This window comes from Lucilia sericata, unplaced genomic scaffold (assembly GCF_015586225.1).
Source record: "Lucilia sericata isolate MDLA Ls3-8-SP2 unplaced genomic scaffold, ASM1558622v1 Contig000210F_arrow, whole genome shotgun sequence".
Taxonomy (NCBI): Eukaryota; Metazoa; Arthropoda; class Insecta; order Diptera; family Calliphoridae; genus Lucilia; species Lucilia sericata.
Window position 1 is genome coordinate 401491 of NW_023994238.1, and position 17693 is coordinate 419183.

The following is a 17693-nucleotide window of genomic DNA, read 5'->3' on the forward strand; positions in this document are numbered from 1 at the left end:
CTAAGGGTATAAAAAGGGCAATAAATAGGCATTGATACTATCGGATATCTATAATGGAAGTCAACCTGTCAATAAGATGGCGAGAAGATAATTCCCTTGGTTAGTGAACACGGGATATAAGGTGGAGGAGATATAGGTGCAGTACAGGTGCTCTATGTAGCCTCGTATGGATCCCCATTACACATACTATTTAAATATTATTTGGAAACCATTGTAAATTTGGATATCATGGGTATTATTTCAGGTTTTTATTCTACTATTCAGTGCCTGGGATGGAAAGATTTTTATTCTAAGTATGTACTTTGAATTAATTTGTTTTTCTTTTCACAAAATGCTTATTGGAAAGTAAACACCTACTAAGAGTATTCATATTGCAATATGAAATAAAACATTTTATTTTTGTCGGTAAAAGTATTAAGATTTTTTGAATTTTTTTTTATATTTTTCGGGATTTAGAAATCCCGAAAATCCCGGGATCCCGATATCGGGATTCCGGGATTTATTTAAAAATCCCGAATCCCGGGATTTCTAAAAACCAGTCCCGATTGGCATCCCTACGTTCAACACACAAACACATATATTTTATTTAATTTCTACTACAATAGCTGTGTTTTGTTGCTATTATTGAATGTTAACGCTCAAAGTTAGCAACAAAATGAACATGACTTGGCATTACTTCAATGAAAAAATGCTCAAGTTTGCATATGTGTTGAAATGATACATTTTCTAATAGATGGCGTGACTAAAAAATGGCGCTTTTTTTGAATTAGTTGTTGGATAATTATTTTAATAAATGTTAATAATAAAATAACTAGTGTGACAGGTCAAATAAGTTATTAGTTTAGTTTAAACAATTTGATAAAAAGAGATTTCAGTGAACAGAAGTAATTGAATTTGCTACATTTTCTATTTTTTTTAAAGATTATGATCACCTAGTAGGGATTTATTTAATTTCTGAATTTTAGAAATTATTTCATAAAGATAAATTCCCAAATATCGTTGTTGCTGCTTTCTGAACAAATTTTTGACAGATTTTTACACAACTTTCGACAGATAGATAAGATGCAGGAAATGCTAGAGAAATTAATCCCCAATTTTTTCGAAAATCTCTTCCACGAAAATTTGTCTCCAAATAAAACATGAAATCAACAATTTCGAGACAAATCCCCACATCTGGCGACACTGATGTAATTAAAATTTTTACACAACTTTTGACAGATTGATAAGATGATGTACGAAATGCTAGAGAAAATAAAACAATCTAAATAAATAAACAGAGAGTTCTGAAAGAAAATGACAAAAAACCCAAAAGGGAAAATCAATTTTTTTGAAACATGCGCAAAATATTACAACGGCAAAACACAAGAAAACACATCACAGAACAAAAAAGTTGTATAAAAATTTTATTTAGTTTGTTTTTCTAAACAAAAATTCTAAGAAAAAAAGTGAATTACAACAGATGTTAAAGTGAAAGTAGTAAATTATTTAAAATAAATACAATAATAATAACAAATTAAATAAATAAATAAATTATTTCAAAACAAAACTAAACGACTAGAACATATTTTTTACGGAACGAAAAAAAATATCAATATTTTTGTATAGAGAAACGCCTTAAGAATGTAAAGAATCGGGAAAAACATTTAGTCAAGTGTGAAAAAAATCTATAATAAAATAGTAAAGGAATTTATAAAAATTTTCAACTTAAAAATTAACCGTAAATACATTAAAAAATTTAAAATTTAAATTAACAAGAAAAAATACTTTAAAATTATTAGAAATTTAAGAAAAATTGAATAAAAAATATAAATTCTCTTGGCTACATATGTATGAGTTAATTTATTTGTAGGTAGAGTGAGTGTGTAGCTTTCTCTTTTTACCAAACACTCTCTGGGCAAGAAAAATAACCCCCTTTCAATAGCGGAAATCCCTGTTTAAGTGGAAAACAAACAACAAAACAAAACGTAACTGTCAAAGTATTAGTAGTATAGTGCAAGTGATACTTACGTGATTAAGCTGCGATTAACATTGACATTTCAACAAAATATTTAAAACATTTTTCTAAAACAACAATAACAACAGAATTACTTAACCCTCACAGTAGACATCTAAACGTTTAAATTTAGTAAATCTTTGTTGTTTTTTCAAAAAACAACTTCCTTTAAGTTGTTTGTTTTGGTTTTCAACAAATAAATTCAATATGGAATCTACACAGTCTACCACTTACGAACCGTTAGAAGGTCGTGGTTCCGGTATACGTCACGAACCCATGGATAGTCCCGAGAATGATATACGTGCTCCCACAGATCAAAAACATAAGGTTTATTTGGCCATGTTGGCAGCAGGCATTGGTTTTGTTTTGCCCTACAATAGGTAAGTGTAAAAACATGTGGAATAGGTCAGTTCTATCTACATTGCTCTTTTATATTCATTTTCTATTTATTGTTTTGCTTTGCCAACAAAATTATTAATATTTATGTGTAAGGTGGTTTAGTTTTTAGTCATAATTTTTGTATGTTTATAATAAAAAAATTAATATAAATATTCTCTTATACTCTACATCAATGAATTTGCCATTTTGTGAATCAATTCAGCGATTTATCTCACTTCACTTTAGTATATATTTTAAAAAGATTTCAGATAATACTAATAAGTATTATTACAATATCTTTCATATAAGGCCCATTTCTGAAAATCACTAAAATTTAAATCACTTAAATTATAAAACTTTGAATTCTATTTGTCTTATTATTGGAGCTTAATTTGCACTATACCTTTGAAATTAGTTTACACTATGATTAAAGCAAGACAAAAGCTTATCACATCTATGATTAAAGCTTAATTTACAAAATAAGCTTATGATTATATTATATTTTAAGCTATAAACTTTTGTACAATTGAAGCTTAATGAACTTATAAACGAAACTTAGACCATACTAGCAGACCTACATTTAAAACTATTTCTGTATTAGAAGTTTCATATAGCTTCACTATTGCCTAAGACTGATGTCAGAGTGACAGTGTAGCTTTGCGCTACAAACTTTTGCTTGTGTTTTCTCGCATCAAGCTTCGCTTTCACTCTGACCTGACACATAGGAAAACACAAGGAAAGGTTTGTAGCGCAAAGCTTCGCATTGCTTGTAGCACCCACTCTGTAGTTAACCTAAAAGTGTAGTTTAGACTACAAACAGATCTCTATAATCTATTATGAAAGCTTTATTTGGATTACAATTAGACATATGACTGAAATTTACATTGTTGCACTATAAAGCATCATGTTTGCACTATATGTTAACTTTAGAAACAGTTTATTATTATCGGTCTATAATGGGCACACAATCCAATGCGATACATTCCTGATTATCTCTTTATGTATATTTTACTAAATACGTACTTAATCTATTTATAATCTTTACTATGAAAGTAATAATATACATAATATGTAAGTATATAAATCATTCAATTACTCAGAATTGTTCAAACATTTGAGATAAGAGATCAATAAAAAAATGTCAAAAGTTCAAAAATAATCGAAATGAGAAAATATTGCAAAAAAAAAGACGTTATCATCACTCACTGTTTTTATACCCTACACATCTATAGTGAGGAGGGTATTTTACGTTTGTTCTGATGTTTGCGACACCCAAAAATATTGGTTTTACAGCCACCTGAAAGTATACAAATCAGCTCAGAATCACTTTCTGAGTCGATCCGTCTGTGTGTCCCTGTAAACTTTGTGCGCACACTACAGGTCGCAATTTTCAAGATAATTTGATGAAATTTGGCAAATACCAAGGACGAACGCTATGCTTGAAATCGGTCCATAATTTCGCCTATCCTCCACAAAAACCGTACCCACCGAATAGGACTTTTGAGCTCATATTAGTGTTTCAACAAAAGTTCTCAAAACTTAGTTTTATAAAAGTCTTAATGATGGTTAGGTTGATAGTTTGATGTATACTACATTAAATCCGAAGAAATACACCTAGGCCACTATCGGGCCTGTTGTGCGCTCCTTTTTATTAAAAAAAATTTCAGAAACTCAGTTTCCTGGACGTAATTACTAAGAATTTTCCAATCAGTGTTAGTCAGTAATGTTATTTCCGGAATAATATCACTTCTAAAATGATTGGATCTAACTTCGACGAATGCTTGACAGTGACAGAGTTTCACTGTTCACTCCACATGCTCTACATTCGCCTGAATCCGCACGTCCAATTTTGTATAGATGTGCTCGTAATCCTGCGTGTCCACTCGGAATGTGTACCATCATACTAACCTCGGACGTGCTCATTTTGAGGAGATTTCTCGTCTTGCTCTCATTAGGGTCATCCCATAGGATCTTTGTGGTTCTACCCACTGTTTCATTATTCCAAGAGGCCTTATGGGATTCTCTCATCCATATTTTTAGTTCAGCTTTTGTTGCGTCGAATGGTTTCGCGTTTTTCAGGTTAACTGCCTTGAGCTCCCTACCTTTTAAAGCTATTACATTCGCCCTTTCGTTACCGACTACTCCCGAGTGGCCTAGTACCCATATGATGCAAACCTTACCTTTGGGAAAATACTCAGTTAAAACTTTCATAAAATCCAATGCGGTCTTAGATTTATGTGTTGTTTCTAGATAACGTGTGAGTAGTTTGAGTTAAAATTTTACTTGTACTTTGTTTTTGTTACAATAACAAAATACAAGTAAAATTTTTACTCAAACTACTCGCTCGTTATCTAGAAACAGCACATTAATTCTATCACCTGATATCGCCCTAATTGCCTTCTGGCTGTCGCTAAATATATTAAGGGCTGTGGGCGCCATATTTATTCTAATCCAATTTACACATAATGTTATTGCTCAGACTTCTGCCTGGAAGCTTGTGTTATGCTTAGGTAAACGTTGGTATATTTCTGTTTCAGGGTGTTCAATATAGAACCCCAGGCTCACTTTATCCCCCATTTTAGAGACATCCGTGTAATAACGTATTCCTACTGGTATTTGCTTTAGTTTTCGGCTTGAACAAGACATTCTATCTGGGATCAGCGTTTCAAAGTTTCCGACATATTCTGTGTTTGGTATGCGATCAAACACGTCCAGTATTGTGTATAACCTTGTGTCCAGCATACATTGATGGCGTATCTTATAACCGCTTTTGGCCGGTTCGCCTAAAGTAAAGAGCCGTAGTAGTTTGATATTACACTTTTTGTCCAAAGCTGTCCACCAGATTATTGAAGCATAAGCTAGAATTGGTCTAATTACACTTTTATTGCGCCAATTTGTCATAATAGGACTAAGACCCCATTTTATGCCTATAGTTCTCCAACATATCGCCCAGCACCGATGTGCCTTCTTGATCCCATCCTCTATGTAGTGTCTCCATTTTAATTTCCGGTCAAGGATTACACCTAAGTACTTAACTTTGTCTGTTACCAGTTTCTTCTTGCCCAGGAAGCAGTTTCAGTGTACGTAGAAATTTTTGTCTTTCTTGTGAAAAGACAGATTTCCGTCTTCGCTGGGTTAACAGTGAGGGCTCTCGGTTGACCCCAGCTCAAGGCCGTATTCAGAGCTTCCTTAGCTCTTCTACACAAGTAATTTGAATCCTTTATCTTTAAAAGTATTACCACATCGTCTGCATAGTACATAGGTCTAAGTCCTTTCTCAGTTAGGGTCTTTAGGAGGCTACTAATCGTGGTAACCCAGAGTAAAGGAGACAAAATTCCACCCTGTGGTATACAGCGGGATACCTTTTTCGTTGGTGAATTCTCCACCTTGGTGTTATTGCAATATCCCGGGGAAAAGAGGTGCTACCAATACCTCTAGTCTGCCGGGACTATAAACTGGTGATGATCAAATGTATCCTCGGCCTTTCCTTGGAATAATTTGATATGTGGTCTAACCAGAGTAGTCAGTTGGTTGATGTTCCTTCGGGATCCACGTAGTGGTTGTGGTTTAGATTCAAATTCGCGGGGAGAGAATGTTGGCTTAAGAAGTGATATATCCAAATGCCAAATATGTCTGGATTCTCTCTCCGGTGCTGTTGCCATCTCAACAGATGTCACTGGGTGATGTGACAGACAACTTATGCTGGATTCCTGAACCCGTTGAGCATCTCTTACTCTTCGCGTAGTAGAGCGCCAGTATAGGTTAGGGAATTTTCAGGTTGACACTTGGTAGTTGCTTGTCATCCCGTAGATCGTTCTATATAGTCTGAGAATGGAAATGATGTAATTGGTGAACGATCGGGGAAGACTCCTATGACCGAAAGGAGACTAGTAGATTTAGTAGACCTTTTACTTCAGGGAAGTTTTCGGTGCTGTTGCCATCTCAAGTCTACCCAGTGGATGAAAAAGAACACCGTGAAATATGGCCGTCAAGGCAGGTGTTCACATTAAGCACTCGACATTCGTGCATCTCGCAGCTTATCCATCTATTCCTTAGCATGTAGTTGATCCAGTTACGGAGCACCCGTTCAACATAAAACTGGTCTAGGGATTGGATAAGAGTATATGTGTGCACGTTACTGAAGGCGTTTTCGATGTCAATGCATACCGTCAATTTGCTATCTAAGGATTCAACTATGTAGAGAACAACTTCGTATGAAGCGGTTTCCACCGATCATCCCTTCACATGCTTATGTTGCTTATATTCAAGGTCTTTGTCAGGTATACTGCTTTTAACCATACTATCGACTATCCATTCCAAGGTTTTAAGTAATCTTAATAATACTGCCGATTTTTGTAATGATCGGGCCTCATTAGACCCTTGCTTCCATACAAAGACTTATTACAACAATCCATTATTGTTCACGGCTCCAACTGAAGACCCAAAGTAACATCATATCAGTGTAGAATGGCTTGACCCATACTATACTTTCTTATTTGTTTTTATTGTGTATTAATTAAGGTAATGTATTTGGTTATTAGTATTCATTACATATTCCCCAAAACGATTATGACACTTGATTTCAATTACCAAAATATTAAATACATAAATTATTAATTGGGTTGGGAATTCAATACGTGTGCATTTAAATGAACCTATTTATATTTCAAGTTCCAAAGGAATGGGTGGGCGATGTAATATCGTTTGCATTTAAATTAAATTTATTTTCAATCTGTTTAGAGTTGAATAAAAATTTAATTGAATATTGTTTGAACTCTTTGAGTCTCGATAGTTGTTGTAGCAATAATAAAGTTCAACACACACATTTGTGTATATGTAAATAGCAGTTTGTAAGTATGTACAGCCCTGCAGTTTAACAAGACGTCAATGAATCCCTTTTAGACATTATTATTCTTCAACGTTTATCTATAAGTATTTTGGTTCTTAGTATGTGATGAAGAAATATATTCTAATACATGTCTATCTATTAGTAGTCCGTAATAGGCTTTAATTGACTTCCACCTAGAAAATTTTAAAAACTGGCTCGGCCTCTCTGAACTGCAGGGCTGTTAAACCATTCAAATATTATGACCTAATTTTATGTGTTTGTAAATTGAATAGAATTATGTATGTGTGTATTCCTAGATAAAAATATATACATATGTATGGATAAGGATGTTAAGGATGCATGTATATCCTCAATCCATTTAACAAACTTATGTACATTTATTTTTTGAATATTTTTTCTATTATCGTACACTCACTCAACAATATTCTATTTATAGTTTTATAATCGCCTCAGACTATTGGCAGTCACGTTTTCCTGGACGCTCTGTGGCTTTGGACATGTCAATGACGTATATAATAGTGGCCTTTGCTACCGTACTATTGAACAATGTTTTCCTTTCGTTGGCTCCATTTCGGGTGCGTGTGATGTTCGGTTATATTGTATCCTTTACAACACTTGTCTTTGTGGCTGTGTGTGAGGTTGCCTGGCATATGTTTGCTGCCAATACGGAGTATTCAGTAAATTTGGCAGCCGTATCATTGGTGGCTATCGGTTGTACAGGTAATGAATTATTTATTTGCAATTTATATACAATTTATTGATTTGTTGTTGTTTCTTATTTTTTTATGTTTGCTGTTGCAGTACAACAATCAAGTTTTTATGGATTTGCTAGCATGTTTCCTAAACGTTATACACAGGCTGTTATGACTGGCGAAAGTTTGGCCGGATTTCTGGTGTCTTCCAATCGTGTCGGTACTAAACTATTGATACAAAACGATCGTGTATCGACGGTGATTTTCTTTTTTACTTCAACACTTTACATATTGTTTAGTTATTTGTTGCATATGGCCACTATTAATTCGCCATTTGTACGGTATCATATGAAGGCATGTGCCAAAATTGTTTTGCGTCCGGACGAAGATCGTTTGGTAAGTGATGATTAAAAATTGTTTATTAAGTTTAATAAAACACTAGATGTTTTCAATAAATGTTAATTTTTCAGAGTCAATAATGTTCCGAAATAAGAAATACTCATTTCTCCATATATACTCTTACTATTTTGTCTCATTCCGGGATCCGTAATGTTCTCATAGGATATATTATTATTTCTTCTTTTTGCGATTTATATTTCAATAGATGTTTGTTTCTAAAGTTATGGAAAATATGGTCAATTTCCATCTTGTCAAGTATTTAGAGACCAATGATTTACCAAACGACCGCCAGTATGGCTTTTGTAGAGGTCGCTCTACGGTAGACCTACTAGCCTTTCTTTCGGAGAAATGGAGTCATTCCACCATTTTGGCGAAAGTAAAGTGTTGACTCTAGATATTTCCAAGGCGTTTGATAGAGTGTGGCATGGTGCACTGGTATCAAAACTAATTACATTCGGTAATAACTTCTCTCTATTTATTTCGAGCTTTCTCAGAGATCGCACTATACGAGTTGTTATAGATGGGATCTCATCAAACGAGTTCAAGATTAATTCAGGGGTACCGCAAGGCTCCGTTTCTTCCCCTACCGTATTTCTTATCTTCATAAATGACCTGCTATGTCAAACTCTATCGACTCTTTTGCGGATGACAGCAGTATCTGCCATTCTTATTCATTCAATTATAGACCAAGCCCTCTAGAGATCAGTGCGATGTCCGCTGGACTAAACACATTTTTCAAGTGTCGAAAAAAGCATTCAAGTGTCTCGGTTTTTTGAAACGGTGTAAGACATACTTCACTCAGGAGAGAGCGAAGGTACTTATCGATGACAGTAGGGTATCCAACTCTATTGATTCACTGGATCACCGTCGCAACGTGGAATGTATTTCACTGTTCTATCGATACTACAATGGAATGTGTTCCTCTGAAATTAGGCAACTTGTTCCCGATACCTGTATATTCTTGCGTAACACTCGTCTTTCTTCAAGAACCCAACCATTTGTGGTAGATTGGCCAGTGGACCGCACAACACACTACAGGGTAAATTCATTCTTCAGCCGCACTGTTCGTATGTGGAAAAAACTTCCTGCAGAGGTACTCCCTGCCACTTTAGATATAAGAAGATTTAAATCAAATGTCCACAAATACTACTCCCTCTATCCTCCTTCCCACAACCTATTTTCCTTGTTCCAACACAATGCTTCGCAAAAGTAGGGGTTATCCCCTGAGTGCTGGTCCAAGATTTGGTACTCATTGTTGTTAAAATCAATAGTTTCTTGTACCTTTTTTATAGAAAGCAAGTGTTTGAAGTTTTGTTTTGATTCAACTTCTCTACATTTTTATCCACGTTGGTTCTAAATAGCCCCAATTCTTTAAAAACTAAGGACGTTTGAGTGTTAACGAGATTAGTAGTTTCATCAGATTTCGATTTGCTATCATTCTAATTTAAGAACTCGAAATACCAACTCGGAAAGACATTACTTTAAAAATGTTTGTCTTTTACGTAGGTGAACTTCTGAATTCCGGTCTAAAAAAACTAGCAATGACGCCAAAGTCTATCAAATCGGTTTATAAAAACCACAGGATAATTATTGATTTTAAAATCTCAATTTACGACCATTTTCATTTTAAGAGTCCACATCATGATGAAATATCAACGTAGCAAAATAAAGTCTTTAGACTAAGGGATCGTTGTATCTTAAAGTCAAAGATATCGGAATACAAATCCTTAAAATTATTAAAGGGCCCTTCACACGGTCACACTTTACGTATGACAAGTCTAATGAAAAAGTAAAATGAAATTCCATCCGTATGACAAAAAAGAGAATAAAAGTCGTATGATTTATATTTTTTGTGTTTACACGATTGGTATACAACAATAACAAAGTAAGATGGAACAGCTGTTTCACTTTTTTGTATATGTTTACATAAAAATACATCCCTGATCTAATGCAACTTTCTTGTTTTTTGAATCATTTCAAAAAATGAAGAGAGCCATACGACTGTCAAATTTTTCATCCGTATTTCCTCTCAATGTGTGATGGTTTCATTATATATTGCGTTTAGACGATCCCATCCGTTCTCTTCTACACAAAATTTTGACAGATCATATTACTTGTGTGCTCGTGTGAAGGGGCTTAACTAACATTTGAAGAGATGACCGATTTTGAAAGAACTTGCGGTCGTTAATATATGAAGTGGCATAAAATTAAAATGATTTCGATTCTTCTCCATATGAAGCCAAATACTAATTAAAGGGTAACAAACTCATGAATTGTGGTTCATAGAAGGATTTAGTTAAATATTATCCTGGAGGACGAAGCCAGTAATACAATTTTAAGCGGACTTTACCGAACCACAAATCCTGTTCATCGAAGTGACGCAATGGAGGGAAACGATCCCTGTTTTGTAAACTTTGTCCTTAAAAAAAACGGGTAACTGTGTTTTTGCTTAAAGGATGTCGAATTCGTTGTGGTGGTGGTTCCAATAATGACCTATTTTATCTCATAATTCTGGAAATAAAACCAATGAATTATAACTTTCAGATGGTTGTTTTTGCCGTTAGAGTAATCACCAGATAGATAGACCTTCGGTTGTGGTTTCAAAAAGAGCAAAGGCTTTCTCGATTATTGAAGATGAAGATTCATGTATCCTGATTTTGAGAGAACCTACACTACTATCAATGTTACCAAATTGTATCTTTAATTTTACAATGAATGTAATCTAGGTTTTCCGATATTATCTCAAATTTTGATTCTTCTTTCACAAATTCTATTCGTCGATTTGACACAATCTAAGTCTGCACTAATAATTTGTAAAAGTAGCTGATTCTGATTTCTAAAGATAAAGCGATAGGTAATTGGACTTTCATAGCCTTCAACACATTTAAATGACGAAAAGATTTTCGGTTTTCTTTCAATTCTTGAGAATTAAACAACATATTCTTCAAATTTCCACAACTTCGAACCAAGATAGACTAATAAGTTGCAAATAAAAAATATTCTTAATTTATTTTCACAAATTGTTTTTAAAAGATCTTTAAAATGTTCCTTACATAATGACAATCTTAAAAACATTTTCCTATTTCAGAACGCCCTGGATGGTTCAACACCCACAGCCAAATATGGAGTTTTAACACTGGAACCCAGTAGTCCTACAGTACCCATAGCCACAAGCACCACACCAGCAGCTTTAAGCTTCAGTAATCCCGTTTATGAACTTTCCAATCCGTCAGCCGGTGAAAGTGTTATAGAGGGTCTTAATAATTTACCCGATATACCGGGTACTCCACAAGAACCTACCACGCCCACAACAGTAGCATTCAAAGTAGAACATGTTTTGACCCCGGGAACCTGTACACCTGGTAAATTAAGTGATTTAAAAACTGGTTTTGCTTCAAGATGGCAAGTTGCACAATCTATTTATCCCTATATGGTGTGTATAGCATTGGCCTATTGTGTCACCCTTTCGCTGTATCCTGGCATAGAATCGGAAATAGTATCTTGCAGTTTGGGTACATGGATGCCGGTTTTATTAATGTTTACATTTAATACCTCGGATTTAATAGGAAAAACTTTGGCTATTGTACCATATCCTTGGTCACGTAGACAATTGATTTTAATGTCGGGTTTAAGGATAGTTTTGGTGCCTCTTTTACTGCTATGCTGTGCACCCAGACATCAGCCGGTTATATCGGGAGAAACGGCTGCTTTTATTTTCACCATAGCATTGGGTGTTAGTAATGGTTTGGCGGGTAGTTTACCCATGATGTTGGCACCAGCTAAAGTTAATGCTACTTTAAGAGAGGTAACTGGTAATATGATGACTCTCTCCTATAATGTGGGTCTTACCGTGGGTTCATTTATCGGTTATGTTTTCGAATCTATGCTGGGGGCTCAAGTTACAAATCCATGTCCCAAGTATCCCTATATAATGGATCATCATCCACACTATCAATACACTTCGACAAGTGCAACTATATTAAATAATACGGCAACCATAGCCGCAGCTATATTGACTTCCACCCTAGCCACGCCTACAACAAGTACTGAAGCAACAACTGTTTTAACAACTATGAACTCAACAACATCGTTGTCACCAATTGGTTCTATAACCACAACTACAATGGCTCCACCGCCATCGGTAACATCAACGGCCACTTTAGCCGTGGTGTCAACGGTTGCAGCCACAATTGCCACTATACCGGAAGTAGTGAATACCGTGGTCAATACTGTGGTAACAACGATCAGTGATTTAAGTTCGGAGTTAATAAATGGTGGCACAAGTACTGGTGATCCTCAAACACCCATGGAATTAATTGAAAAAATTTAAACTAATTAAGTTCACAGACATAGTGAGCATGTGTGATAGTTAGTTAGAGAGTCAGAGACAATGAGCGAAAAAGAGAGATAGGAAAAGGTATAGAAAGTGAAAAACAAAATTATTTTATAAAATTATTTGTAAAATGTCTGAGTCCATGTTTTACTAAGTGCACGTTAAAGTGGTGGTGAGTTAAACATGTACTAAACGTATGTATGTAAGTTTAAGTTTCCTCCAGAATGTCTAAGGTCTTTTAAACAAATCCATACATATAGAAGAAGAAGTTAAAGAAAAAGTTGATGCATATATAAAAATACCTTGGATATATTTTGTATTTTTTGGGTATAAGTTTAGGGATAAAAGTAAAAGTAAAACTGTATGTGCAAGATTATTTAACAAAATATAATGAAAATTATAGTTTTAAATGAATAAACAAAGATATTTTTTTAAATATTAAGATTTTAGTAAAAATTGCCCCCTCCTTATACTCGAGATAAAACTATTTTGAATCCCTGAAAATTTTAAATTGAATAAGTAATCAGTAGTAACAATGTGATCTTACATACTACATCCAAAACATCCCATTTAAGCTTTGAGAATAGTTCAAAGTCAATTTATTTAATAATAAAGAAGAATGTGAAGTATTTGTGTTTATAAAATTTGCATTGACTTGACTCGAGTGAGTCAATATTTTTAATGGCCAAGGATTTTAAGAAGAATAATTGTAAATAGTTGCCTAATACTAAATCAAACATTTTAAAGTCATGATATTATGTTTTTTTTTTTTTAGTTTTTAATCATAAGTATTTGATGTTATATTTAGTAGAATTCTTTTAAAATTATTAAGTTCTGAAAAGATAATTTGTTGATTTCAGTTTAGTCTAGCATATAAGAGAAATCTCTTAATAGATGCATTTATTGAACCATTACTCTGTACTTTTTTTCACTAGTTGTTTTGTGGTTTTAAGAAATTTGGTCTATAGACTTTAAAGCTATATGCTGGTCAATATGCTGGTCTATAAGCTAATCAAAATACTGGTCTATAAACTAGTCAAAATATTGATCTATAGACTAACCAATAGACTGGCATAAATAGACTATGAACTAATCAATAAAGGGATCTTTAGACTAGTTTGATCTATACACTATATAATACACTGATTTCTAGACTGATCTATAGAATAGTTAATAGACTGATCATTCAGTAGATTGGTCATTAGACTGGTCTATAGACTTTTCAGTAGACTCCTCTATAGACTAGTCAATGGGCTAGTCTATAAACTAGTCCAAATATTGGTGTATAGACTAACCAATAGACTGATATACATATATAGTCTACGACCTAATCAATAGACTGATCTATGGACCAGTCAATAGATTAAACTATACACTAGTCAATAGATTGATCAGTCAGTAGACTGGTTTATAGATTGGTCAACAGGCTGGTCTATAAACAAATCAAAATACTGGTCTATTTACTACTCCAAATATTGATCTATAGACTAACCAATAGACTGTTATATATGATCTATGAACTAATCAATATACTGATCTATAGACAAGACAATAAACTGATCTATAGATTAGTCAATAGACTGATCTATAAACTAGTCAATAGACTGATCTATAGACTAGTCAATGGACTGATCTATCGACTAGTCAATTGACTTATCTATAGACCAGTCTGATCTATAACTAAGTCAATAGACTGATCTATAGACTAATCTCAAATCGAAATATTAGATAGACTAAGCTATAGATTAGACATAGACTAAGCTATAGATTAGACTGATCAATAGATTAGTCAATATAGATTGATTTATAGACTAGTCAATAGACTGATCTATAGACTAGTCAATAGACTGATCTCTAGACTAGTCAATAAACTGATCTTTAGACAAGACAATAGACTGATCTATAGACTAGTCAGTAATCCAAATATTGGTCCATAGACTATCTATAGACCAGTCAATAAATTGATTTATAGACTAGCCAATAAAATCATCTCTAGACTGATCTATAGACTTGTAAATGGACTGATCTATAGACTACTTAATAGACTGGTCAATAAACTGATATCTAGACTGATCTATAGACTAGTCAATAGACTGATCTATAGACAAGTCAATAGACTGATGTAAAGACTTGTCTATAGACTAAACTATAGATTTGTCATAGAATGATCTCTAGACTAGTCAATAAACTGATCTTAAATGTCAAGAGACTGATATATTGATTAGTCAATAGGCTGGTCTATAAACTAATCAAAATATTGATCTATAGACTAACAAATAGACCGGTATATAAACGTAAATAGACAGATCTATAGACCAGTCAATAGACTGATCAATAGACTAGTCAATAGACTGGTCTATATATTTGTAAATAAACTGATCTATAAATAAGCCAATAGACTAATCAAAATATTGGTCCATAGACTAATCTATAGATTGGACTGATCTATGGACTAGTAAATAGATTGATTTTATAGACTACTTAATAGAATGATCTCTAGACTGATCTATAGACTTGTCAATAGACTGATCTATAGGCTAGTCAATAGATTAATCTCTAGACTATTCAACATCCGATCTATAGACTAGTCAATAGACTGATTTATGGACTAGACAATATACTGATCTTTAGACTAGTCAATAGACTGATCTATAAATAAGCCAATTGACTGTTCCATAGACTTGTCACTAATCAAAATATTGGTCAATTGACTAATTTATAGATTAGACTGATCTATAGACTAGTCAATAGATTGATTTATAGACTAGTCAATAGAATGATCTCGAGACTAATCTATAGACTTGTCAGTAGACTGATCTATAATCTACTCAGTAGACTAATCTATAGTCTTGTCAGTAGACTGATCTATAATCTACTCAATAGACTAATCTATAGATTGATCAATAAACTGATCTATAAATCAGTCAATAGATTAATCTCTAGACTAGTCAATAGACTGATCTTTACACTAGTCAATAGACTGATATATAGACTAGTCAAAAGACTGATCTATAATAGACAGATCTATAGACTATAGATCCATAGACTAATCTATAGATTAGTAAACCTATAATTTACTGAAATATTTTTATGCATCTGAATATTAAGAAAATTTTGTACTATATCAAAAATTCTGTAGTCCATCTCTGATTCGTGTTGTTAACAGAGAGTCAAACATATTTATATCTGTGTCAAAAATTCCCCACAATACTCGACGGTTAGGTCAACTTTGCCTATTTTCAATTCAAACACTTCAGAACGACTGATAATTATAATATTTTGGAATATATGAATTCCTTCGTTTCTTTCTTTTCTTCCTGGTTCACTCGTTGTAACAGCAGTACAATATTAAGAAATGGTTCAATTTTTAATAGTTGAAATATTAAGCCTAAGGTATTCATATTGATTTTTTTTAATTTTATTATCATTTCATTTTAAACTGAATCCACATATCAGTTTATTTGTCATACACTAACCTACGTAAATCATTCAAAATTCTCAGAATCACTTTAAGTTTTTGCAACAGTCACTATAAATTAATACTCTTAAACTCAGTTCTACTTTAAAGTAAAACATTATTGAGATACAACAAGAATAAAAGAAAAATAAAATATTTGTACTGGTATTCAAAATAGCAATACTAATAATCGAAAAAAGAAAAAAAAATAAAATAAAAAGAAATGTAAAGATCATTGCAAAGTTAAAAAAACAATAAAAATCAAATTTAAAGATTTAACCCACAGATTAATAAGATTTTATAAAAATTTACATAGCCTACAACTAGGCTATTGGTAGGCCTTTAAATAGGCAACACTTTTTATACAATCTGATGGATCTGTTTCAAAAAAAATCTTTAAAATCACATTATATTTAAATATCAATTAAGAATAAATAAGTTTTTGTAAGCATTAATGAAATATCTATAAATATTTATAGAAATATTACAAAAAAACAGGAATATGGGTGGTCATTTTTAAACCAGTAAGAACAGACACAAATTTTGTAATGATTAAAAAACATTATAATTTTATGCCAATTTCTATTTTTTTAAGCCTTAAAACTTATAAAACTCAGTCCAAACTAAAGCTGTTGTAAATAACCAAATGTAATTTGAAAGCAAACAAATTTTATTACTATTTTTTTCAAAAAGCATTAAAAACTATTTTTAAAAAAATTTTAGATACAAATTTTAGTTTAGAAATTTTAATTTTGAAATTAAAAAAAATAATGATATAATCCCCCTTAAAAAAAAGAAGAAAATTAATTGTTGATTGCCATTGTACTTATATTATTATAAATTATATGTTGTAATTGTGATTTGATATCTAAGTTAATTTTGTTTAGACAAACAAGCAGATATTTGTAATGAAAATTATTATTTAACATTAAAAGACAACAAAAGAAAAAAAAACCTAAAATCAATAAAATAAACAATAAATATTATTGACAAAAATGTTGAAGAAAAAAAATCAATAAATCATATTACAAAATGTGCATTTTAATGAGTTTTTTGTTAGTGGGGTAAATGGGCGTAGTGTGTTTTGCAAAATAACAGCATATATTTAGGAGTTACTTCAGGAAACATATACACAGTAAAGAAATACAAACTGGAACTGAAGAAAAATATTACTTTCAATGATATGATTAAGTTTTCATTATATGTGGAAATTCTAAAATTGAATTGATTTCGAGAACCCTACTTCTTGTCGGCTGGGTTCTGGAAAATTTGCAAAAAAAGGCATCAAGTTTGTAAAATTCAGAGAAAAAGTATACTTTCCTCTAAGTTCTTTAAATTGCAATCACGTCTTGAGATACCAATCGTATGATCATTAAACCCCAAAAGAATATATCATCCTCTGGCTTCATGGAATTGGAGAAAGGTTAAGGTCGTTTTTATCCCCAAAGCTGGTAAAAAGAGTCATGAGAATGCGAAAGACTTTCGTCCAATTAGTCTTTCATCTTTTCGGCTCAAAACGCTGGAAAGACTCATTAACTCACATATTAGGCAACGGCTAGATAGCTCATCGTGACTTTCAACTAGTCAAAATG

General features: G+C 32.8%; 1 protein-coding gene across 1 annotated transcript; it reads left to right on the forward strand.

Annotated features, from left to right (window-relative positions):
- The first annotated feature begins 2147 nt into the window (after positions 1-2147).
- On the forward strand, positions 2148-17054 carry LOC119602151 (equilibrative nucleoside transporter 4). Its single transcript, XM_037953510.1, has 4 exons — positions 2148-2373; positions 7657-7940; positions 8022-8308; positions 11400-17054. The coding sequence occupies exons 1-4, from the start codon at positions 2201-2203 to the stop codon at positions 12639-12641; spliced, it is 1986 nt and encodes a 661-aa protein (XP_037809438.1). The 5' UTR covers positions 2148-2200; the 3' UTR covers positions 12642-17054.
- The last annotated feature ends 639 nt before the right edge of the window (positions 17055-17693 follow it).

What these genes read in the sequence shown, in the direction of transcription:
- LOC119602151 (XM_037953510.1), top strand. Translation starts at nt 2,201, where the DNA reads ATGGAATCTACACAGTCTACCACTTACGAACCGTTAGAAGGTCGTGGT. An exon ending in TTTGTTTTGCCCTACAATAG is followed by an intron (nt 2,374 to 7,656) that starts GTAAGTGTAAAA and finishes TTCTATTTATAG; the next exon opens with TTTTATAATCGCCTCAGACT. An exon ending in GTCCGGACGAAGATCGTTTG is followed by an intron (nt 8,309 to 11,399) that starts GTAAGTGATGAT and finishes TTCCTATTTCAG; the next exon opens with AACGCCCTGGATGGTTCAAC.